This window comes from Trichechus manatus, unplaced genomic scaffold, assembly GCF_000243295.1.
Source record: "Trichechus manatus latirostris isolate Lorelei unplaced genomic scaffold, TriManLat1.0 scaffold00017, whole genome shotgun sequence".
Lineage (NCBI taxonomy): Eukaryota > Metazoa > Chordata > Mammalia > Sirenia > Trichechidae > Trichechus > Trichechus manatus.
Window position 1 is genome coordinate 19,361,321 of NW_004443953.1, and position 26,254 is coordinate 19,387,574.

Sequence of the window (26,254 nt, forward strand, 5' to 3'; positions counted from 1 at the left end):
AGAAGTAGACCGCCAGGTCCTTCTTCCTAGTCTGTCTTAGTCTAGAAGCTCAGCTGAAACCTGTCCACCATGGGTGACCCTGCTGGTATTTGAATACTGGTGGCATAGCTTCCAGCATCACAGCAACATGCAAGCCCCCATAGTACAACAAACTGACAGGCACGTGGGGATAGTTAAAATTACTGCTAGTTATTCCAGTGGAAGAATGATTCTGACATCTAGAAATACTTGTACCGCCCAACTGGGCCAACTCACTGGGTGTAGGGCCAGATGTTGTATGAATGTGTCCTGTGGTGCCAGGGCACTGGAATATGCGGGCTGTGGAAGAGAAACAAGGTTTGTAATGTATACAGCCAGAAGCTAGTCTGAAAAAGTCTTGTTATGGCTTGAATTGTGTTCCCCCAAAATAGGTATTGTAAATCTTAACCTCTATGCCTGTGGTTGGAGCCCCGGCAGTTCAGTGGTTAAGAGCTTGGCTGCTAACCAAATGGTCAGCAGTTCGAATCCACCAGCTGCTCCTTAGACACAGTATGGGGCAGTTTTACTCTGTCCTATAGGGTCGCAATGAGTTGGAATCAACTCAACAGCAACAGATTTGTTTTTTGTTTGTTTGTTTTATGCCCGTGGTTATAATCTCATTTGGGGATGGTTAGTCTTTGCTATGTTAATGAGACAGGATTAGTGTAGGGTGTGTCTTAAATCAATCTCTTCTGAGATATAAGAGAGATTAAACAAGCAAGCCAGTAAGCAGAGATGGGAGAAAACACATGCCAAGCCACATGAAGATTACCAGGAGCAGAAGCTCAGAAGAGACAAGGACCTTCCCCCAGAGTTGACAGAGAGAAAGCCTTCCCCTTAAGTAGGCACACGGAATTCAGACTTCTAGCCTCTTAAACTTCAAAAAAATAAATTTCTGTTTGTTAAAGCCACCCACTTGTGGTATTTCTATTATAGCAGCACTAGATAACCAAGACATCTTCCAATTTTCAGATGTGTAAAATTATAAGCACGAATCTGTTTCTCAAAGATGTCTAGACAGAATGGAAGTTTTCACCCTAAAAGCAGCGACAGTAATTCTAAAAACTTACATGACATTACTAATAAAGAGTTGTGAAGCTAAACAAAACTTCAAAACAATCAACCATAAAATAAAAAAAAAATTTCAACTGGCCATGTTAGGACCTTTTCTATAGAAAACGATATACAAAATTGTTGTCATTTAAAGAGGCAATCAAAGAATATGCAGCCAAAAAACAAAGGGAAAAAGCATTATAATGGATTTTGTGATGTTTGTGATATATTTGTCAGCTTGTTAAAATTTGTAATTTGACTTTTTCTCACTCTAAAATAATATTTACTTTCTTTCCTAGTTTTGTATTCATAATTGGCATTCAGATTAATCTTTTTTTTTCCCTTGTAGAGAACCCCCAAAACTGTATAAGCTTCCGGCACTCCCAAAGCCTGGACTAACTCCTGCTGAGCAGAATGGTGGAGAAAACAGATGGGCACGTTTTTTAAGGAAACCATCCTTTCCCTCTTCCCTCTCTACAGGACTTCCTCCCTCTGTCTAATACAGTTCACCCTTCCCACTACCCTGATCCTTTCCCCACTTGCCTAACTCTTCATCATCCTTCAAGACTGAACCCAAACATCAATGGTAATATCTGTCCCACCTGGGTGCTCCCACAGCCTGCTGCAGATACCACACTGTAAATACTGGCTTCCCTGTCTCCTTCCCCATGCAGTAAGTTCCTTGATGATAGGGTCTGAATCTTTCATTTCTTTTCCCTTGTTTGATAGAATGAAGTAGATTCTGAGGGCTGACTCTCCAACAGGTGGAATATTCCTTCTGTTTATGCTCCTTGCGAATGCTTTTGGCTATTTCTCCACGTATTATCACTTTTCACAAGGAAGATAGACGAAGTTAAACTTTATCTCTGTACTTTCCTCTTTGAAATAGCTCCTGTTAAAATCTAGATTAGGAGAAGAAACTGAGACTGACGGCTAAAGAAGAGGTAATAGGTGGTTTAGTGAGTTCAATTTTCTATGAAATTTTAAGAGCCTGGCTATACTGTGCCTGAGACCAGAATCTCTGCATCGCAAATGCGTATCCTCTAACCACCTCCGAAATAACAGCCATTAGCTGAATAGCAAAATCTCAAACTGACTAAATTTCTCAACCAGAATTTAACCGTAAGAGGAAAATTCATACGTGTCATAAAGTACCGTCCTGGGCACCGTGGAGCTTAAAAATTATTCCAAAACAACTTTTTTCTACAGTTATAAGAGCACAGATTTATATAAGAAATCTTTTTTTTTTTCTTTTTAATAAAAACAGCTTCCAAGGAAAGTTCTAAGATGAGTCCATACACAGTTCTATCTTCTACAACTAATTACTGCACCATAAAAGTGAGGTTCAGAATGACTTTACAAGATTGTCAAATACTTGGTTTGCTCAATCTCCTCTACTTAGTATGGTTTACTAATGATTGTTTTAGGCTTCTGTGGAAGGATGAATCAAGGTGTTTGAACACTGAAGTCAATTAATGGTGGTGGTTATTTCCCACTTTGAAAACAAGGTTAATAAACATAATCTTATCAATTTTAAGTTTTAAACTTGTAATGTGCAGTTTTTGTTCTGTTTGAGACTATTCACTTCTGCTGCAGAAGATGAGAAAACAAACAGGATGACTAAAACTTATAAGTTTTGATAAGTATAGATAAGTAAGTAACTCACACAATATATTAGGCATAAACAAGTAAAACGTATGTGTGCTTACAACAGAAAGGGATGGAAATGCTAAGTAGACATTAGATTTTTCACTAAATATTAAATATACATGAGGCATATTCCCATTGTCATCAAGTCAATTACAACTCATATTAGTCACTCAATATTCATGAAGTCTTCAACTGGCCACCCATTGATGGCACCCATTCTGGCCCCAAGTATACTCTACCAGATAAAACAGACAGCTGCTCAAAGGCTAATAGGTCAGCTTACAGTTGTGGCCAGACACATTTGTCCTTGTGTCTTTCCAGTTGCCTTCTTTGCTCAACCCTCAACTCTGGTCCTTGTAACCACACCATAAGTAGGGAAGGCTAATGGAAAGAAAGAGAGACAGACAGAAAGAGGCAGGAAGAACCACCCCTCTTGTACCTTATCCTAAGTATGTTAACCTACTCCATTTTCCTTTCTGCTTCTCACTGTGCATTTTAAATGGATTGACTAAACCATGTAATTGAAGCATCTTGATTTGTGATCCATAACCTCTGGGATAGCTTACCTGGTAGTTAGTATATCTGGAGGCTACCTTTTATCAAGGTAATTTTCCACATGACAAAACTCATCAGTATTTCTTAAACTTCATAATGACTGCTAATTGTCTGCCACCAAGGGCCAAAGAAGTGGCAACCAATTATTAATGGGAAAACCTGAAGTAATCAGTCCTTTTACATCTACAGCTAGATTTCACTCATGGTCTGTGTTGTGATTTTATATTACATACATGTAAATAGTTGTGTTTTCTGCTGGTAAAATTATTCCCAATTCAAATTATTAAATTACAGACATTGGTATTTCATGATGTTCCACAAAGAGCCTAGTGGTCTATAGAGAGGACTATAGTGGTCTATAGAGAGGATGTTCAGCTAGCTGAACAAGTTTCATTACCACCATTTTGGAAAGATGCTCACCAACAGTGTGAAACTCACTCACTCAATTACCCCAGTATTTCTATACTGCGCATTTCACATAGGCCAAGCACTGTGCTGTGTGCTGCAGTGGAGAAAAGGCAAAATGTGAGAGTCACTGTTTTGGGGATTTCATAGCGTATCACAGAGGTGCATATTATACTGTGGAGATACACTAGGGACCCAGTGAATTATGATACAAGCAGCTAGCTAAATCCCATAAAAGACTGCAAACAAAGTTTCATGGGAATTCAAAGATGTAAACAATCACATCCACTGGAAGAATCTTAGTGCAGGAAAATGGTATAAACTCTCTTGAGGGCAATTTAGCAATGCATATGAAAAGACTTAACACTGTATGCCCAGGAAATCCATGTTTAGGAATTTGTCCTAAGGAAATAATCATGTATCTGATTAGCTACAAGGAAGTTTGTCAGAATACAGTTTATGTTGTTGTTAGGTGCCACTGAGACAGTTCCAACCCACAGCAACCCCATGAACAACAGAACAAAACACTGCCTGCTCCCGCACCATCCTCGCAAACATTGCTATGCTTGAGCCCATCATTGCAGCCTCTGTGTCAATCCATCTTGTTGGTCTTCCTCTTTCTCACTGACTCTCTACTTTACCAAGCATGACATCCTTCTCTAAGGACTGGTCTCTCCTGATAATACGTCCACAGTACATGAGACAAAGTCTCACCATTTTCGATTCTAAGGCTGCACTTCTTCCAAGACAGATTTTTTTGTTCTTCCAGCAGTCCATGGTATATTCAATATTCTTCACCAACACCATAATTCCAAGGCATCAATTCTTCTTCCATCTTCCTTATTCATTGCTTCCACACACATATGAGGCAACTGAAAATACTATAGCCTGGGTCAGGCACACCTTAATCCTCAAAATGACATCTTTGCTTTTTAACACTTTAAAGAGGTCTTTTGTAGCAGATTTGCCCAATACAACACGCCGATTGATTTCTTGAGTGCTGCTTCCATGGGCATTGATTGTGGATCAAAGTAAAATGAAATCCTTTACAACTTCAATATTTTCTCCATTTATCATGCTATTGCTTATTGTTCCAATTGTGAGGATTTTTGTTTTCTTTATGTTGAGGTGTAGTCCATACTGAAGGCTGTATGTAGTCTTTGATCTTTATCAGTAAGTGCTTCAAGTCCTCTTCACTTTCAGCAAGCAAGGTTGTGTTATCCGCATATTGCAGGTTGTTAATGAGTCTTCCTCCAATCCTGATGCTGCAGTCTTCTTCATACAGTCTGGCTTCTCAGAATATTCACTTAGCATGCAGATTGAAATAAGTATGGTGAAAGAATACAACCCTGACGCATACCTTTCCTGATTTTAAACCACAAAGTATCTCCTTGTTCTGTTCGAACAACTGCCTCTTGGTCTATGTACAGGTTCTGCATGAGCATAATTAAGTGTTCTGGAATTCCCATTCTTCACAATTTGTTATGATCCACACAGTTGAATGGCTTTGCATAGTCAACAAAACACAGGTAAACATTTTTTTTGGTATTCTCTTTCAGCCAAGGTCCATCTGACATCAGCAATGATATCCCTTGTTCCATATCTTCTTCTGAATCTGGCTGAATTTCTGGCAGTTCCCTGTTGATGTACTGCTGCAACCATTTTTGAATTATCTCCAGCAAAATTTTACTTGTATGTGATATTAATTATATTGTTCAATAATTTCCACATTCTGTTGGATCACCTTTCTTTGGAATGGGCATGAATATGGATCTCTTCCTGTCGGTTGGCCAGGTAGCTGTCTTGAAAATTTCTTAGCATAGATGAGCAAGCGCTTCCAGTGTTGCATCCATTTGTTGAAACATCTCAGTTGGTATTCTGTCAATTCCTGGAGTCTTGTTTTTCGCCAATGTCTTTAGTGAAGCTTGGATTTCTTCCTTTAATACCATAGGTTCTTGATCATATGCTACCTCCTAAAATGGCTGGATGTCATATCAAAAACTGGAAACCATCTATACATTCAACATTTGGGGAGTGGTTAAATAAACTATGGTATATCCATGCACTAGAATATATGCAGTCTTAAAAATTACACTGTAGATAAGTATGGCATTAAATTTTATGAAAAAGTATAAAATGCATGTGGTTAAAAAAAAAAAGTCAAATCCTTCAAAGGACATCCAATGAAACGTCACTCTAGAACCCCCAATAACTTTTCCCCAAAGAAACCACTGTTTTTCTGTGCATATACAAGAAATATTTATTTGTATGCACACCTTTTTATTTTTATTCAAATGATAAGAATAATATTATACCCACTGATTGGCACTTAAGTGTTTGGGTCCTTAACAACTTACCTTGGAGATCTTTCCATATCAGCAAAATATAGATCTATAGCATGTTCTACAAGTCACACAGTATTTGACTCTATGAGTTTTATCATATTTCATTACTTAGTTTACTATTAAAGCCTCAACTACATTTTTTCTAGAATTTTGCTATTACAAACAATCCTGCAATAAATCTAGATGAAATGTTTAATATGTTGAAATATTCAAGACATTTTGTTAAGTAGAAAAAGTAGATTACAGTATACACAATCCCATTTTAATTTAGCAGGAAGTCTGGACGGAGAGACTATATGTATTAATAGCATTTACCTCAGTGTAGAATTACAGGTAATTTTAATTTTCATCCTTTTACTTGTCTGTGTTCTCTATTATCTAAATTTTCTACAGTGAACATATGTCATTTATGTCATTAAAAACATTTAAATAAAAGGTTTTAAGAAAAGCTGTGTGGAAGAGGTAGCATTTGGGATAGGACTTGAAAGACAGAATTCTGACTTGTTCAGATACACAGAAAATACTAGAGATAAAAGGACTTGTGAATGAAGCTACATGGGGTGAGGAAGTTGAGGCAAGTTGGAGGTAAAGCTATCTAGTTAGGTTAGAGCATAGAATATGTGTAAGAAAGTCGTGGAAAATAAAGAGATTGGAAAATTCAGTTGAGGCCTTGCATGTGAGATGATGTGTTTATATTAACACAGTAGGTAGCAAAAGAGAACAATAAGACAGAGGTGGGCAAGAGCACTTCTATCATTTAGTCAGAAATTTTAATTATCCAGAATATTCTTGAGCACTTAGTTCAGCCAACAGTTGGTACTATGCTTGATATGTCCCCATAAGGAAGTCAAAATTATGTAAGGAAGGTTTTCAGAGAGGCAGGTCAACCTAGAAGGAAATAAAATGTAATAAGGCAAATATAGTGAAAAGTATTAAAGAAATAATAATACTATATAAAATGAGGGCAGTGGTGATTCAGTGGTAGAATTCTTGCCTTCTATGCAGGAGACCTGGGTTCAATTCCTGGCCAATGTACCTGAAGTGTAGCCAACACTTGTCTGTTAGTGGAAGCTTGCATGTTGCTGTGATGCTGAACAGTTTTCAGCAGAGCTTCCACACTAAGACAGACTAGAAAGAAGGACCTAGCAATCTACTTCCAAAAATCAGCCATTGAATACCCTCTGTATCACAACAGTCCAATTCATTTGTGCATGGGATCTGTCACCATGAGTCAGGTCTATTTGACAGCAGTCAAGAATAACAACACCAACTATATAAAATATCCTCAAAATCAACAATACTCACCATCCAAATAATTTCACAATAAGATACTCAAAAATTAAGTACTTATGCCAAAAGATGCACAGGGGAAAGATCACAAAATTACAAGAGTTCTACCAATCACATGAATCAGGTAGACTATTTGAAACACACACTAATTATGTTCATGGTTGTCACTGCAGAAAGCTAGTTTCCAAGGACACTGAAGGGGTCTCTGGGTATCAGATTCACACTACTGCTATTCTAAACACTTACAAAATCCAATCCAGAATACTGACTCTTTTTAATGCTTTGTGGACTAAATGAATGACCTAATGGAAGTTCCCACTATCATTAAGAAACCAAAAAAGCAAAAAAACACTTCACACAGTCCCATAATACCCCATCAGAAGAATGTAAGTATTGATTTAAAACAATTCAAATTAATCCAACCCAATAGCTATCTAAAAAACAGATCCTATCCGTGGAGCAACTGGTTAGGCACTATACTAGGTACTTTACATACCTTTTTGTCTGTAATGACCTCGACAGTCTTGCATGGAAGATATCATCGTACTCATTTTGCAGAAAAATAAAGTGTGTCTCAGAGGGCTTAATTCACCTTTGCTAGCTCATACAACTAACAGGAGTCTTTGATTGAGAACCAGTGACCCTTCCACTGGGAGTACTGACCACACTTTGCCAACCAAACCAAACCTGTTGCCATCGAGTCCTACCCAAAAAACAGTATCCTGAAAATGTCATCAACATTTTTCTCCTGTGGCAACATCAATATTAGAGAAACTGTGAGAAACCCTCAGGACTCATTTCAGACATGGAACTAAATCTCTCAAGCTGATCAGAATACATAGCACCGCGACAAACAGCAAAAACGATAAAAATTTCTAAGGAAAGAATTGTGCCAAGTATTTTTGTGGCAACCCTCTTTCTTTGTCTGAATTTGCTAGCAAGGTAAAAACTGGACAGAACAGTAACAGAATAATAACCATGTCTTTAATTGATTTAGAATCAAAAAGATTCCTTTTTATAACACCAGGAACAAGCAATTTAAGTCTTCAAATATAATACCTACATATTTTAAATATCTGAAATGCTCTTTTAAAAATCTCAAGAATTAGCCAACTCTTTAGACAAAGATTAGACTGGACTATAGGACATAAAATGATACTCACGAAGAGTGTGCTTCTTAGCTCAAGTAGATACATGAGACTAAATGGGTAGCTCCTATCTGGAGGCGAGATGAGAAGGCAGAGAGGGTCAGGAGTCAGTTGAACGGACATGGGAAATCAAGGGTGGAAAGGAGGAGTGTGCTGTCACAGTACAGGGAGAGCAATTAGCGTCACATAACGATGTATGTATAAATTTTTGTATAAGAGACTAATTTGAATTGTAAACTTTCACTTAAAGCACAACAATAAAAAAAATCTCAAGAATTAACTTGCAATTTAAAATAGCTATAAATAGCATCAAATTGAGCAAAATGTCGCGATTTAAGCCAAGAGAGAAAATGAGCAAGAGGTCTGTCTTAGTTATTTAGTGCTGCTATAACAGAAATACCACAGGTGGATGGCTTTAACAAACAGAAATTTATTTTCTCACATTTTAGGGGGCTAGAAGTCCAAATTCAGAGCTCCGGCTCTAAGGGAAGGCTTTCTCTCTCTGTTGCTCTAGAGGAAGGTCCTTGTCTCTTCAGCTTCTGCTTCCTGGTTCCTAAGAGATTTCCATGTATCTTGCCATCTATCTTACTCCATCTCTCCTCTGCTGGCTTGTTTAATCTCTTTTGTATCTCCAGAGAAAGTGACTCAAAATACACCCTACACTAATCCTTCCTCATTAGCATAACAAAGACAACTCATTCCCAATGGGATTATAACCACAGGCATAGAGGTTAGGATTTACAACACATATTTTTGGGGGACACAACTGAATCCATAACAAGGCCCTTTTGCTATTTTTATAGAACAAAATTCCTTAGGGAAGAAAGGCAATGTTCTAAGAATAGAAAGAACATTTTTTCCCTGAATGCCCTACAGTTCTAACAGCACTACACTTTCATCACACATCCACAAGCAGTTTCCTTTCCCCTGTGCCCCAAAAGAAAAGGCAGAGGCATATCTGGCGGAAATATCTCAACATCTATGAATATTTGATCATATACAGAATGAGAAAAAGAACATTACTGGGAAAATGTTTTCCATAATCTCACCCAATTGCCTCAATAAAGGCAACCAAGGAAAAACTGGTACTCTATTAGCAAAGGCTCTCATTTCTCTCCAGCGCCATTCCCAAAGAATGGAGGGCAGCTGGATAGATGGAAGGTAAGACAGGGGAGAGGCTGAATCACCAAGGGTCTGGGTGGCTCACCTACCCAGCAAACATTTAACACGTCCCAACTATGGGGAAGGCATCGGGATATAAAAATAAGTAAGATATATTGGATTGAATTTCTCTATTAAGCACACTCATAGCACACTGTACTTCTCCTTAGTAGAACTCATTAAAGGGTCACATTTCTGTCTTTTGAGTTATATATTAAATCTTAACAGACTTGTTTATTCCTGTATCTTTATTATTTAAGCACAAGACCTTGCATATAGACAATGCTTAAAAAAAACCAAACCCATTGCCGTCAGGTCGATTTCGACTCATAGCAACCCTACAGAAGAGAGCAGAACCGCCCATAGGGTTTCCATGCAGCAGCTGGTGGATTTGAACTGCCAACCTTTTGGTTAGCAGCCAAGCTCTTAACCACTGCACCAGGGCTCCTAGAAGATGCTTGGTAAGTATTTATTGGATAGATGGATGGGTGGAGGGGTGAGAGGGTGGGGATGTGAACAGAGCTGCAATATATAAACTGTAATTACTATGTGTTATGGATTGAATTGTGTCCCTTCAAATATGTGCTGCAATCCTAACCCCATACCTGTGATACAATCCCATTTGGGAATAAGATTTTCTTTGTTATGTTAATGAAGCCATATCAGCATAAGGTGTGTCCTAAACCTAATCATTTCTAAATTACAAAAAGAGCAGATTAGACACAGAGAGAAGCAAGCAAGCCCAAGCAGGGTAAGACAGATGCCATGTGAAGATCGCCAAGGAACTGAGGCATGCCAGGACTATGGAAACTGAAAGAGACAAAAATCTCCCCCCAGAGTCTGCAGAGAAAGAGCCTTCCCCTGGAGCCAGTGCCCTGAATTCAAATTTCTAGCCTTCTGAACAGTGAGAAAATAAATTTCTGTTCTTTAAAGCCACCCACTTGTGATATTTCTGTTAGAGCGGCCCTAGGAAACGAAGACACTATGCCATGTGAACAGAGGCATGAGCAGAGGAAAACGGGCCCTGCGCAAATGAAGGAATGAAGACTGCTTATTATGGGTGAATTTGACATAATATCTATCATATATAGTTACTTTCTTTCACCCACCACCACAAAAAAAATTAATATAGATTTAGTTGAATCTAATTGAATAATTCTTACTTTTTATCTTATTTCTCTTCGCTACAGTATCATCTGTCTTCCGACCTAGCTGAAATTAAAACAGTGAGCAAAATCCATTTTCTGTCACCTTTGCACTTTCTAGCACCTCTCGTAATCCAAAAGGGTAATGTAAAATAAAGCTTACGCTCAACTCTACAGAAGATGAAAGCAGGTGATGAGTTGCTTGCCCACAGTTTATTAATCAGCTGTCCCCTGGGGCGTGGTGTTATGAAGCTGTGTCATGTAATAAACAGCAGGCAAAAAGAATAATCTTCATTTTCTGACTCTGAAGTGCAGGCATGTGCTACAAAATTAAATTGACATCTGTTAGCAGGCTTGTCACATGGACTGTTTTTTCCTGCAGAATCTGGAATAAATTAAACCTTAAAATAAAACTGGGAACAGAGAGGCTGCTTTACATAATTCCTTCTAACGGTGTGCTGAGAACCCCTCGCGCTGACTTTAAAAAGTTCTCGTAAGAAATGTTTCATTATTATTTTAATTGCAGAACTGTTGAATGCCCCTCCGTGCCAGGAAATTTGTGTTTTTTAAAAAGGTCCCTGTGTTTTTAACTCAAAAGTGGCAAATGAAACTTTCCTTTCCTGATATTTTTCACTGGCTTGAAAATAAATCAGTTTTTTTGTTTTTTTACCTCCGACTGAAACTATGACCACCTTTCCCCAGCACCTGGAGCCTGTTTCATGGGTGTTGGTCTGTCATGCTTGGGCACCTCCAAAAACTGGCACGGCTGGGCTCCCAAGGCAGAAATGGACGGCAGGGTGTGACCTCGCAGGGTTTGCTCCAGAACACACTCCCTTAGAGCATTCACTAATAGGATAGTCAGTTCTCAGTGCTTTTCCTGTCAAACAGCATTAAGCTTTTTTAACACATGTAAAGGAACTTGCACGGCTGCATAACCCCGCTGCACTGAATAAAACATCCCTCTGTCACCTACAATCTCCTTCAGGAAAGGAAAACACACAAAGGGTATCAAGGGAGCTTCATGGAACTTACAGCTCCTCGGCACCCTCAGGATTCACTTGACTCTCATTCCCAGGACTTTGTCAAAATGGCAAGATTCTCAGACAAACACGTCCACCCCTGGTGCACAGCTACGAAGAAAAACAAATGCCAGCTCCCTGGACACTAATTTCCTCCATATGTAAAATCTTCCTCTTTTGTAATAATATTGGGCTTGTCTGAAGATCTCAAAGAAGCAACGGTCAGTCCTAACTCTCCCCAAAATAAAACACAATCTGATCTCATGAAAACTCCTCATTCACTTCTCTCACTAATGTAAGTTTATTTGCCTACACAACATCCTTGAATGGAAAGAGTTCATATCATCCACCTTACAATAGGGGAAACTGAGGAACAGTGGACACAAAGACTTGGTGAGGAGACAGGGAGGTGTGCAGCAGAAGCTGACAACCGAGTTACTACCGTTCTTGGTTAAACGGCTTTTTGCACAAAAGGGAGTCCCTGATTGGTGCAAACAGTTGTAATGTAAACAAAAGACTGGAGATTTGAGTTCACCCAGAGGTGGCTCAGAAGACAGGCCTGGCGATCTACTTCTGAAAAATCAGCCATTCAAAACCCTACGGAGTACAGTTCTACTCTGACACACATGGGGTCGCCATGAGTGGGAATCATTTCAACTCAACGGCAGGCTGGTTTATGCACACGCAGGTGTGGGAAGATTTGAGAATGAAAGGCTGAGTCACCAAGGTCCTTTCTATACAAGGAGGCTCCTCAGAGGGTCATGTTCGTATCACCTGATCACAATCACCTCAGGGAGAGCTAGGTGGTTCCTGGGCTCCATGCAAGACCAACCAAATAAGAATCTCTGGGGTTGGGCCTAGAACTCCGGTGGCATAATGGTTAAGCATTCGGCTGCTAACCAAAAGGTCAGCAGTTTGAATCCACCAGCTGCTCCTTAGAAACCTTATGGGGCAGTTCTACTCTGTCCTAGAGGGTTACTATGAGTCGGAATTGAATTGACAGCAATGGGGTTTGGGGAAATTGAGCCTGGGATTGACATTTTAATCAAGCTCCCTGGGTGATTGGAATTCTTCCTTGTGGTTGTGTTGCTGTTGATTTGGTGTGTTTTTGGTGTCCCCAGTTTTAACCCTAAATTTTGAGAATCACTCTGTTGTACAGTTGGGAGTGGGTCTCTGGATTCCACACAGGTTCACACACAACCCTGCCAGTCATGTCTTCTGCCCAAGGGAAACTTAGTGGAGAACACATTGAAGAAAACACAAACTGCAGCTAAATCCAGATGCACCTAGTTCTTTCATAAAATGGGCTTTGATCACTAAAACCTGTTTTATCTACATGCTAGCAAAATACTGAATAATTTAAAAATCATTGAGAAGAGCCAAGACTTTTCTACACAGCAAATATGACCACTATAGATGAGTAAAAAGAATAAAATGCCAAAGCTCATTTCTTAAATGTTGAATGTGGAAGTCCTGTACTCATTTTCCCAGAATGACTTGTCCTGAGGGTCCACTGCAGATTGATGGAGATAGAAAGATGTCTCTGCATTTCAAATTGCAATTCAGTACCGTGAATGACTTATTACTGCTGAATTGCCACTGGCTTATTTCACAGAAACACAGCACCATCATGATTAAATAGCAATTCTACAAGATGAAGTTGCCTTCAAACACACAGAAGGATACACACTTCTCTTTGAAAAAGGAATATAAATAAATTTAGGTAGAAGATTGCACTGGGATCTAAAAGAATCAGCCGGACTTCTACCTTTACCACAACATATCTTATTTTGGTATGGTTTTCCACCCAAACTTTCTTCCAAAGCATCAACACTAAGGCCTCTGGATGCTCAAAGTTGCTGCTTATTAGTTCCAGGTTAAAAAATAAAACAAACAAAAAACAAATTGGTTGCTATCAAGTCGACTCTGACTTATGACAACCCCAGGTGTGTCAGAGTAGAACTGTGCTCCATAGGGTTTTCAATGGCTGATTTTTCAGAAGTACATTGCCAGGCCCTTCTTCCGAGGCATCTCTGGGTGAACTTGAACCTCCAGCCTTTCAGTTAGCAGTAAGCAAGTTAACCATTTGCATCACCCAGGGACTCTAATTTCAGGGTAGCTTGTGTCAAATGATGTGGTATTCAAATTTTGATGCCCAGCACATTTTATTCAGGAAGGTATTAGGAGAAAATCAAGTTGACAAGTATATATTTCCGTGGGCTTTGAACCAGTTTGTTCTGGTTCACACACCATTGCCTGGGAACTTATTAGAAATGCAAATTCTCAGCAGGGGTACAAACCAGAACTAACTGGTTCAAAACCCTGGTTTCCTGAGGACACTGCTAGGTATTTCCGATGAGATTTCTACAATAAACAGTCCCCGCCCTTGAGGTACACACAGCTTAGTTAAGAACACACATTTGAGAATCAATGTCCAGCTCAAGGGTATGTGGTTCACATACACATTAAATTTGAGAAATATTGATACAGATTCCGATTTGTTGTTGTTATTGTTAGGTGTCATCAAGTCGGTTCCAACTCATGGCAACCTCGTGTGACAGAGTAGAGCTGTCCCATAGGGTTTTCTTGGCTGTAGCGTTTAGGGAAGCCGATCACCAGGTCTTTCTCCCCTAGAGTCGCTGGGTGGGTTCAAGCCACCGACCTATCGAAGGTTAGCAGTCGAGCACTACTAGGGCTCCCAGAATCTGATTTAGGGTAATATAAATAAATATTTCAAAATCTTTAATTTGTCAGGTAGTTTTAATATGTACTAGAAAAAATAACTAGGATAGCTAACTCATGAGTCCATGGATATTAGTTGTCCAGATAATTCTCAGTAAAATACGTGAATCAACTTGATTTAAAGAAAATTATGAAGGCAAGATGCACCCCCTCTATGACAAATACAAAGCAAAAACAGAAATACATATATTTATATATATTTGTTGTTGTTGTTGTGTGCCGTCGAGTCAATTCTGACCATAGCAGCCCTATAGGACTAGAACTGCTCCATAGGGTTTCCAAGGAGCAGCTGGTGGATTCGAACTGCCAACCTTTTGGTTAGCAGCCTGAGCTCTTAACCACTTTGCCACCAGGGCTCCATATATGTGTATATATATATATACAAAAACAAAAGCAGGGCTTGAAAACAAGATAAACATCTTTATGGACCAGAACACAGAGCAGTTTGCAGCAGGACTGGAGCCAGGATCTGCTGGGTTGCTGTCCTAAAGAGGCAGCAGTGGTGTGGGGTTCAGCTCCTACAGGGAACAGGAACTAAAAGTGCTCTCCTGAGGGAGCAGGCAGAGCCACATTCGTTGATAAAATCCAAGCGCTGGGGTAGAGATCCCTGGCTCCAGAAAGAAAACAGAAATAAATTGCTGACTATCAGTGGCTGGGGCTCTGGCTTAAAGCCAGCCACTGGCCTAGGGAGATGGGAGGAGAAAGATTCACCCTAACAAATAACAAATAACAAATGAACCAGACCCCAGGTGGTTCAGTAACTGAGTATTTCCAATATTATTGGGGGAGCCGAAGCCCTGAAATGCTCATATATGACCAGGTACTGAAGGCTATTGCAAAATTATTAGGCAAGGAAGGACAAACAAAAAAGGATAGAGAAAAACAAAACAAAACCAAAAGCCTCCCATGGAAAATGAGCTAGCAAACCAAATTCCAAAATACACACAGAAATCAAATAAGAGAAACAGCCAATCAAAGCAATAATTAGAACATTATTTCATTCCAAGATTAAATTAAGATTGTTAAACAGTCTGACAAAAGTTTGAAATAAGTATGTTTAGGATGCTCAGAGAAATCAATAAGAATAATATCTACTGTCACAAACATGGAAACCCTGGTGGCATACTGGTTAAGAGCTACAGCAGCTAACCAAAAGGTCTGCAGTTTGAATCCACCAGGTACTTCTTGGAAACCCTATGGGGCAGTTCTACTCTGTCCGTTAGGGTCACTATGAGTCAGAATTGACTCGACGGCAATAAGGTTTTTTTTAACCACGAACATACAAGCAGTGACAACACACTGAAACAAAAACATGAATAACTAAAAAAAAACCAGATGGACAGGAAAAATATCCATTAAAAACACTGGAAGTGAAAAATATAGTCATTATAATTTTTTAAAATATCAATAAATTGGATAAACTCTAGACTGGACACAGTTAAAAAGAAAATTTAAGAATTGGAAGCATACTAGCTAGGAATTTACCCAGAAAGTTAGACACAGAGATCAACATTTTAAAACATGAAAAAGCAATTAAGAAACAAGGAGTATAGACTGAGAGTCTCCAAAATAAACCTAAAAGAGACTCCAGAAGTAGAGAATAAAGGAAATGGGAGAGAAGCAATGTATGACATTTTATTTTAATTTTTTGCATATTCACAGGGTACAAAATTCAAAAAGTACAAAGAGAGTACAGAGTCCCTTCCTCAGCTATCCAGTTCTTCTCCTTGGAGGCAACCAGTGTAACCAGTTTCTTGTGTATACTTTTAGAGAGATTATGTACATATAAATTATGTGAATAGTAGGATGGTAGCAAGCTGCACAATTTGCCTTTATTGAGGTACAATTTATATACAGTAAAATTCTTACATTTTAAGTGTGACTTTTGACATCTGTATATACCCTTGTAGCCAACACCACACTCAAAGTATAGAACATTTCCATTACCCCAAATGTTTCCTTGTGGACCTTTTAAGTAAATCCCTACTCCACTACCCTATTCTCCAGGTAACCACTGCTCTGATTCCTATCACGATAGAATAGTTTTGCCTCTTCTATTCATATAAATGGAATCATACAGTACATAATCTCTCATGTCTGGATTCCTTCACTCAGTATAGATTCTTCCTTGTTATATGTATCACTAAGTTTGTTCCTTTTTATTGCCAAGTGGTATTCTATCATATGAATATACCATAACTTCTTTACCCATTCACCAGTTGATGAACATTTGGGTTGCTTCCCATTTGGGGCTATTATGAATAAAGCTGTTATGAACATTTAAGCACAAGTCTGTGTGTGGACATACATTTTCAGCTTTCTTGGGTAAATGCCTAGGAGTGGGTTTTTTGAGTCAATTGGTAAATGTACATTTAACTTAATAAGCAATTGCCACACTCTTTTCCAAAGTGATTGCATTCCACCCCACCCCCACCCCACATCCCAGAAATGTGTGGGAGTTCCAGTTACTCCACATCCTCATCATTGCTTGGTATCCTCAGTCTTTTTAATTTTAGCCATTTCAATGGTTGTGAAGTAGTATCTCATTGTGGTTTTATTTTTCTAATGACTAATGAATGATATTGAGCTTCTTTTCATGTGTGTATTTGCCATCTGTTTATCTTCTTTAGTGAAGTGTTGTTCAAATCTTTTGACTATTTTTTAAGTTGTCTTATTTTTTATTTACAAGAGTTCTTTATGTATTCCAGATACAAGTCATTTGTCAGATACATATGCGGTGAATATTCTCTCCCAGCTTGTATGTTCTTAACAATGTCTTTTGATGAACAGAAAGTTTCAATTTTGATGAGGTCCAATTTATCATTTTTTTATGGTTTATGTTGTATCATAAGAAATCTGCCCTCCTCAAGGTCCTGAAGATTTCCTCCTGTATTTTTTTCCTAGAAGTTTTATAGTTTTAGCTTTTATGCTTAGGTCTACGTTCCATTTCAAATTAATTTTTGTGAAGATGTGAGGTAGAGGTCAAGATTCTTCTTTTTTTCATATAGATATCTAGTTGTTTCAGCACGATTTGTTCAAAACACTATAATTTCTCCCACTGGATTACATTGGGACCTTTGTCAAAAATCAATTAATTGTATGTGTCCATTTCCAAATTATCTTGGTGTTCTATTGATCTGTATGTCTACCTCTATATCACTACCATACTATCTTGATTGCTATAGCTTTATAGTCAGTCTTGAGATCAAGTAGCGTAAGTCATCTAATTTTGTTTTTTTTAAAAATTGTTCAGCAATTGCTTGGCATTGTAACTTACTTTTCTTAAAAATATACCTAAAAAATTGCTTCATATCAATACATGAAGATTTGCTTTTTCTTTTTTCATCAGCATAATAAATAGTCCATGAAAAGATGTGCAATGATTTATTTAACCACTTCCGTCCACAATGGTGGATATGTAGATTATTTCCTATCTTTTGCTCTTACAAACAATGCTGTAAAAAAATTTAAAAAAAAAAAACCTTATTCATACATCAGCTCACACATATGGAGTATAACTGTATAGCAAATTTGTGGAAGCAGAATTTCTGGGTCAAAGAGTATTTGCATTTGCACTTGTGATAAATATTGCCAAACTGCCCTGAGTACAGATTTATCAGTTTATATTCTTGCTACTTTTTGTCTTTGATAATCTGATGGGTGAAAACATTGTCTTTAAGCGTAGTTTTATTTGAATTTCTGTTACTATGAACAACTTTGAGTACTTTTCATATGAGCCATCTGTATTGCCTTTTCTGTGAACTACTTCTCAATCTTTATCTAATTTTCTGTTAAGCTGCTGAACTGATTTGTTGAATCCATTATATATCAGTGAAATCAGCCCTCTGTTTATGAAATGAATTGTAAATATTTTTCCCAGTTTCTTACTTGTCTTTTAATTTTGTTTTTGGTAGTTTACTATGTAGAAATTTTGTATGTAATCAAATTAACTGTTCTTTTTTAAAAATATAATTTATCTTTTTTTGTTGTTGTTGAGATATATACAGCAGAACATACACAAATTCAACAATTTCTACTTGTACATTTCAGTGACATTGATTACATTCTTCGAGTTGTGCAACCATTCTCATCCTCTTTTTCCAAGTTGTTCCTTTCCCATTAACATAAACTCTTTGCCCCCTAAGTTTCTTATCTTTTATGAGTTCCTCATTCCAGGATTATAAAAGAAATTACTCCATAGTTTTTTCTACTACTTTTATAGTATCATTTAAAAAAGAAATAATTTATTATTTGATCAGTTTGGAATTGGTTGTTTTTTGTTGTTTTGTTTTAGGTAGAAAGCATCAAGCATGTATCAAAATTAATTTTTTTTTTACAAATGCCCACCTAGTTGTTCTCATACTTTTTACTGAAATATCCATCTTTTCCCACTGATTTGAGACGCAGCCTTTACTATTTATTAAATCTGCATGTATCTGGCTCTTTTTCTGGATGTTTTATTCTGCGTATTGATCTGGTTGTCTATTCATATAATAGTATCATTTTGCTTTAATTATTTTAGCTTTATAATAAGTTTTAATATACCATAGGGCTAGTTGACCTCCTTTATTACTCTGCTTTGTCATAATTTGATTGGCTACCTTTGCTGGTTAACTTTGATATGAATTCTACAATCAGTTTATCTAGTTCTACAAAATAAATAAATAAATAAGAATCCTATTGGTAATTATATTGAGATGATACTCAATGAACAGATTAACCTAAGAAAGAGTAAATCATTATGATAGTGAATCTGCCTATCCAAGAACATACTGTGTCTTTGAATTTGTTCAAGTGTTCTTTTAAATCCTCGAGTGGCTATAGTCTTCTTAAAGATGTTGCAAATTTCTTAAGTTTATTTTTATATTTCTTGTTGTTTTTATAAATAATGTTTTTTCTTCCTTTTATATTCTAACTGGTTATTATAAAGGTGTAGTTTTTAAATTTTTGTGGGTTACACTCAGACGATTCATTATTTTATTGTTTGATACTTTCCCATTACATTCTCTTGAGTTTTCCAGATATACAATCATATTATCTGCAAATAAAATAATTTTACCCCATTCTTTCTCATTTTTACACCTAAATTTCTTTATCTTATCTAATTGTGTTAGCTATTATCTTAAGAACTATGTTAGTTAACAATGGCAACTACACACTGTATGAGTCCATTTATATAACATTTTTGAAATTAAAAAATTATAGAAATGGAGAGCAGATTAGTGGTTACCAGGAGCCAGGGATGAGGGCCAGGAGAGAGAGGTGAGTGTGGTTATAAAAGGGAAACACAAGGGATCCTTGTGGTGATGGAAATGTTCTGTATCTCTACTGTATCAATGTCAATATCCTGGTTATGATAATCATATTATAGGTTTGCCATTGAAGGAAACTGGGTAAAGAATCTCTCTGTATTTCTTACAACTGCATGTGACTCTATAATTATTTTAAAATGAAGTATTTAATAAAAAAGAGCTCTAATCCAGTAAAAAAAAGAAAAAGATGATGATAGAATCTTTGTTTTATCCTAACTTTAATAAGGATAATGTGGTATTTCTACTGTTTCCACATTAATCATGATGCCAGCACTTGGGCTGAGATATACCAAAGTAAGAAGGAAGAAATTAGTCCAAATATATCAGCAGCTGCAATAAATGTGAATGGATTCAACTTACATATATAGATATATAGGCATGTTATGGAAGTATCCATCCATTCCTTTCCTGAGTTTATTATTATTATTATTTACAGAGATAATAGTTGAAAATTTTTCAGAAGAGAGGAAAGACATGAGTCCTAAGATTAAGAGTGTACTTCAAGTGTTAAGCAGAATGAATACAAATAAACCCACATGTAGACATTTCAGTGTAACTGTAGAACACCAAGTATAAAGAGAAAATTTAATAGGTAGCGGAGGGAAGAGGCAAATTATATACCAAAGCCTTGGAACTGGACAGAAGATTTCTCATCAGTGATAATAGATGCCAGAATACAGCACTAATTCAAGCCATGAAAAGACATTGGAGGAACTTTACACACCTATTGTTAAGTGAAAGAACCAGTCTGAAAAGACTCTATACTGTATGATTCCAACTATATGACATTCTGAAAAAGGCAAAACTAAACACACAGTAAAAAGATCAGTGGTTGCCAGGGCTTCGTGGGATTGGGGGAAAGGGATGAATACATGCAGCACAGGGGATTTTTAGGGCAGTGAAATTATTCTGTATGATACTGTAATGGACATGTGACATTATGCATTTGTCAAAACCCACAGAACTGTACAACACAAAGAGTGAACTTCAATGTAAACTACGGACTTTAGTTAGTAATTATGTATTGATATTGGTTCATTAATAGTGACAAATGTATCACACTAATGCAAGATATTAGTAATAGGAGAGAAACTGTGCGGGAAAGCTACATGGGAATTCTCTGTATTATCTGCTCAATTTTTCTGTAAACGTAAAACTACTCTAAAAAATAAAGTCTATTAATAAAAACAAAAAGAACAGAAAACCAAAAGCCCAACTTAAGAGAATATAAATTAGTTCAAATATACCAGTAATCACAATAAATATACATGAATTAAACTTATTTATTTAAAGACAAAGATTATCAGACTGGATTTAAAAACACAATCCAACCATATACTGGGTACATGTCTTATAAGATTCAGATAAATTCAAATTATATCAAAAGAATAAAAATAAAGGAATCTAGAGTGATATTTCATATAAATATTTACAAAAGAAAGCTGGTGTGGCAGAACTAACATCAGATAAAATAGAATTTAAGGCAAAAAATATTTTCAGAGATAAAAAGTGACATAATATATACATATTGTCAAACTTTCTTTCTGAAGGAGCATATTATGTTCCATTCCCAGCAGCAATGTGTGAGTATTATTCCCAAAAAGCATTCCAATACAGGGCAGCATCAATATCTTGTTTATATTTGCCAATCTCACAAGCAAATTAAAAAAAGAAAACAGGAACCATCTGTAGTTTAATTTTAAAGTCCATATTCTCTCAAATGCAGCAGGGACTAACCGCATGACAGAACTGATGTTTTATAACCAATGGGGTGCTCCCAGTTCTGGGAGGCAAAGATTAGTACTCTTGTAAGGGTCCAAGTGGACACTTGAGGCACAGGGGCTGGGTCAGTCGGCAAGAGAGGACTTGCTGTTCTGAGTCTGAACAGGCTGGAAGTCTAGCTCTACCCTGGGTGCCTGACCAGCGATCCCCAGCCACCGTGGTCCACATCTGCCCTGTGTGTAGCGAATTCCAATTAATTCTCAGCAGTTTATTTATTTCTGTACAGCACAGTATTTACTTTCTATACAATCGCCATCAAAGCTGTTCAGTACCTGAAGAAGCAAACAATAATACTTCTCTAGAACCACATCTGAAGGACCAATTGCCCTTCAGTTTCAGCCAAAGCTTTCATTAAAAACTCTTGACTGGAATTAGGTGCAGATAATTTCCAGTGAAATCTCTGAAATATTTTCCCTACAAAGAAATAAAAAAAGGAATGTTTTCTATAAAACTTAGTATTTACTAACACTTTTAATAAAGATTCTTTGAATTTAGTAAAAACAATTGAGTGACTAATCTGTGCCAGGCACGTTGCTGGAGGTGTTCTCTGATCTTACTCTCAAGACAACCCTTTAAGGTAGATATTTTGTCCCCATTCTACTGATAATCAAACTGAGTGCCAGAGAGGTTAAATGACTTGCTCACAAGGGGACCCACGACTTAAACTAGATTAAAGAGTTTGCAGAGATAAGCACTACTGCAGCTCTGTTATTCTGATTATTATCAGCATAGTTAAGACTGAAAAAAAAAAAGTTCTCATTAACCAGCCTGGATCATTTATGATACTCTGACTGTGTAATAAAGACTATAGAAAAAAAGCATACATTGTGACTTGTATGAGCAGAAACTTCAGATTTCCATATTTCTAGTCACATTCTGGAAAAATTCCTATGCTTTGTTACAGCAACAACCACTTCAGCAAATAGCAGACAGTTAATCATTTCAAGTAATGCTGGACCCAGGTGATTATTATTCCTTGACAGCATGGGTTTCTGGTTCACATGTTTTTGCTGATGCAGCTGCTCTCGCTTGATGCTTTAGAAAGGTTTTTTTTTGATTTATAGTTTGAAGTGAAAATTATCAAAGAGTTTTAGAAGCAGTAGGAGAGCCATATGCATCTTTCTGTCACGGTCTCACAATACTGCCCTTCCGTTTTGCCTACATTGCCTGAGTGGCTGGAATTTGGGTATGGATTAAGAAAAGAAGAAAAATAGCCTAACATGGAAAGCATTACAAAACAATATGAGCTATTTTAAAGTCATGAAGGAAACAAACCAAAACAAAGCAGCAACTAAAAATTCTTTGGTTTCTATAGTCACTTTCAAAATAAATGAGTGAAGAAGGCAAGACAAAAGCACTGACACTTTTTCATGTTTTTTTTTTTTTATTTGCTCTTGCTGCCAGAACCACGTCCTATTTACCAGCATCTGTACACACGCAGAAAAATGAAAACAGACAGTGCTTGCTACAGGCTACAAACAAGGCTTCCTTTTATCTGGCACCACATAGCTCCCAGAAGCATGTTCCTAATGGAAGCAATCACTCACCGATGGGCTTAGATTTTGTTTTGGTTTTAAACCAGTCACCAAAAAAATTTCTATAGATAAATGTCAGCACCTTTTAAATTCTTCAACAAGGGATATGTTTGTTTTTAAGTGGCAATTACGTGCCTGACAATTCTGAACCAGGGTTCTTTCATTACTAATATTTGTAATAAAAATAAGTGGCCTTAGGAATATAAGCAATCCTTTAAAGCATCTCTCTTTTTCAGGGATCACTGTAAATATTCCTGTTTCTCAGGAGCAGTACTGTAATAAAGCTTTGTCCTTCATGCTCAACATAAACGTTCGGCCAGTGCAGCTCTCATGGAGCTAAACAAATACAGTTCAGGCACGTACCTGGTTATTTGAAAACATTTCCCACAGGAAATGTGGTTTAGATAAAATTATATCCACAGATCATTTTTTTAAGTTTTATTTTATCCTCACCTTCACCAAATTTTTTGTTAAAATAGTATCGAAACAAAGCAAAATGGCTTTGAGTTTCACCTCTTCCCTCTACTCAGTCTTTTCTTTGAAGGGTGGGGAATGGAAGGAAACAGGATGTGAAAAGCAATAAAGAAGAGCAGCAAGACTCCTAAGTGAACACAAAGAATCAGTATTTAGCTCTTTGACTAATCTAGAGTTGACGTATTAGAAAATCAAGCCTGTAATTTTCAGCTATAAAAACCAGGTCTACGACAGTAACAAGTGGCAGATAAAAATGAAGTCTGAAAAATGCTCCCCACTTCTTCCCACACATACTTAAAAAAATTAATAGCACATTAAAAAGGGTTCAGCTCATAGATTTTACTCTCCCTCCCCCCAAAAATCCTATATATGTTTCATTAGGGCTGTTGCCATGTGCTATCAAGTTGATTCCGGCCCATAGTGACTCCACGTGACAGAGCAGAACTGCCTCATATGGTTTTTTTTTTTTGGCTGCAATCTTACAGAAGCAGATTGCAAGGTCTTTCTCCCACAGAACCTCTGAGTAGGTTCGAAAAGCCAACCTTTGGTTGCAGCCATGCACTTAACCATTGCACCACCAGGGCTCCTTTCAACAAGGCTACAAACTATCAAAGGCTATTTACTCCTAGTGGCCAAACAAAATACTAACCAATAATTAATCATATGTTAAAAGAACAGCAAATTCTTTGAAGCTGTTCTTGAAGAAGCTCCTGCTGTTTAATAACAGGAGTTTAAAAAATAGGAGAAAGAACAATGCACGGGAAAAGCCCTTTTATCAGAGAGCAAGAGCCAACTCAAGTTAAAAATAGAGTCCCATGCGCACTGTTTTGGATAGAAACACATATTCTGACATGTTCCGAATTGCATGACATCTCTGGCTAGAAACGATAGGCCAAGTCCAAGTAAAGATTGGAGATCAAACATAAGTCAACGGCACTCAGAATTTTTCTCTCTCTGCCTACAGAATGCAATTAGCTCACGTCTACTTACTGCACTAAAATTGCTTTCAAGGAACACAGTTCAAGCACTGTCTTTCTTTCTTGCTGTCCATTCACAATAAAATATTTGCAGGGATTTGACATTCTTTAACATAATTATATAAATTGCAGCACACATAATGTCCATTCAATTTTATAAAGTACACTTAATCAAAGTTACACATATTTTCTGACCTTTAAGAGCCAGAAGGCTCAAAATAATTGTCACAACAGTGAGAAACACGAAACAAACCAATCTCTTAACAAATGTAAACCTGGCTCTGATTATTTTTTATATTTGAGGTCAACATATGTTGTTTGCACTGTCTGGGAATTTTAAATCAATTGCCCAGTGGAAATAGTACTCCTGAGCCCATGCCAGAACTACGTGTCTTAGTCTTTTTGTCTGGTCTTGACCAAGACCTTAGAACCACTCAACAGCAACTAAAATCTCAAAATCAGTTTAAACATTATCTCTATCCTCACCAGAACTCTGTGTCTACAGCGTTGACTCTATAAATAATGATGGTGATCATTTAGGTTAAAACTAGGCCTTTAACTATCCCATGTTGTTATCTTTGGTTTGAGTGAAAAAAAACGCAGCTTATGGGTTTGTTACTTCATTTAATTATAAAACTAAATGAAAAATCTCACCTTGTGATGCCCAAATTCATTCAAGATGGTTCCCAGCTTTCTGGTGTTGCTATGAGGTTTTTGGGCGGCAACGGCCGGATGGGGGTCCCGCCAGTCGATGGATAGGCGGTGATACCAAAGGTGCTGACTCTCCAGAATGTGAGCTGATTTAACACTAGGATCAAAACGATGCACTTCACACCCATTGTTGGCCATGCTAACCTCAAAATGAGTATCCTCACTTCCCAGCCTGTAAAGAAAGAGGATGAAAATCAATGGAAAAAAAAAAAAGTAATGAGGCAAAATGTTAGACTGACACAATGATAGTTCCAAGGCCAAGGCCAATTTTCTTTGTCATATCAAGCCTTCTCCTGTTTTAACACATTGCTAATTGTAAATACTCAACAGACTTTCGTTTGCAAAAAAAAAAAAAAATCATTACAGCTAAAAGCTTCTCAGATAAAATAAATTACCTGCTAAACACAGACTAGAGAGGCACATGTTTAAACATGTAGAAGCATACCAGATTGATTTTTTTAAAGATGTAAACCATAATAGCAATGCAACAAAGAAGAATTCAGTAGTTCAAAGAGACTTTCTCAGAATATGTCAAAAGTATACACCCCAGGATTAGTTCCCTTTAGGAGAGAGATGTTCTACAGATGAGGTCGTTTGTCTTCATTCTTACAAGCTACAGTGCTGTGCATGCTGCTTGACTTAAACATGATAGATTTTTTTGGTTTTTTTTAAAGTCTGGGAACAGTGAATTCTTTTTCTTTTTTTTTCTATATTGTGCTTTAGATGAAGGTTTACAGAACAAATTAGTTTCTCATTAAACAATTAATACACATACTGTTTTGTGACATTGGTTGCCAACCCTGTGATATGTAAACACTCTCGCCTTCTCAATCTTGAGTTCCTCATTTCCATTCTTCCAGGTTTCCTGTCCCCTCCTGCCTTCTCGTCTTTGCCCCTAGGCTGGTATGCCCATTTAGTCTCATATACATGGT

At 37.3% G+C, this 26,254-nt stretch overlaps 1 protein-coding gene across 3 annotated transcripts in view; it reads right to left on the reverse strand.

Moving 5' to 3' along the window:
- The window catches only part of METTL24 (methyltransferase like 24), a 139,903-nt gene that overhangs the window by 37,117 nt on the left and 76,532 nt on the right, over positions 1-26,254 (reverse strand). For all 3 annotated transcript variants that reach the window (XM_023727651.1, XM_023727652.1, XM_023727653.1), the window contains one exon: positions 25,266-25,494. In XM_023727651.1, coding sequence (XP_023583419.1) covers positions 25,266-25,494 — 229 coding nt within the window. The remainder of the gene's footprint in view (positions 1-25,265; positions 25,495-26,254) is intronic.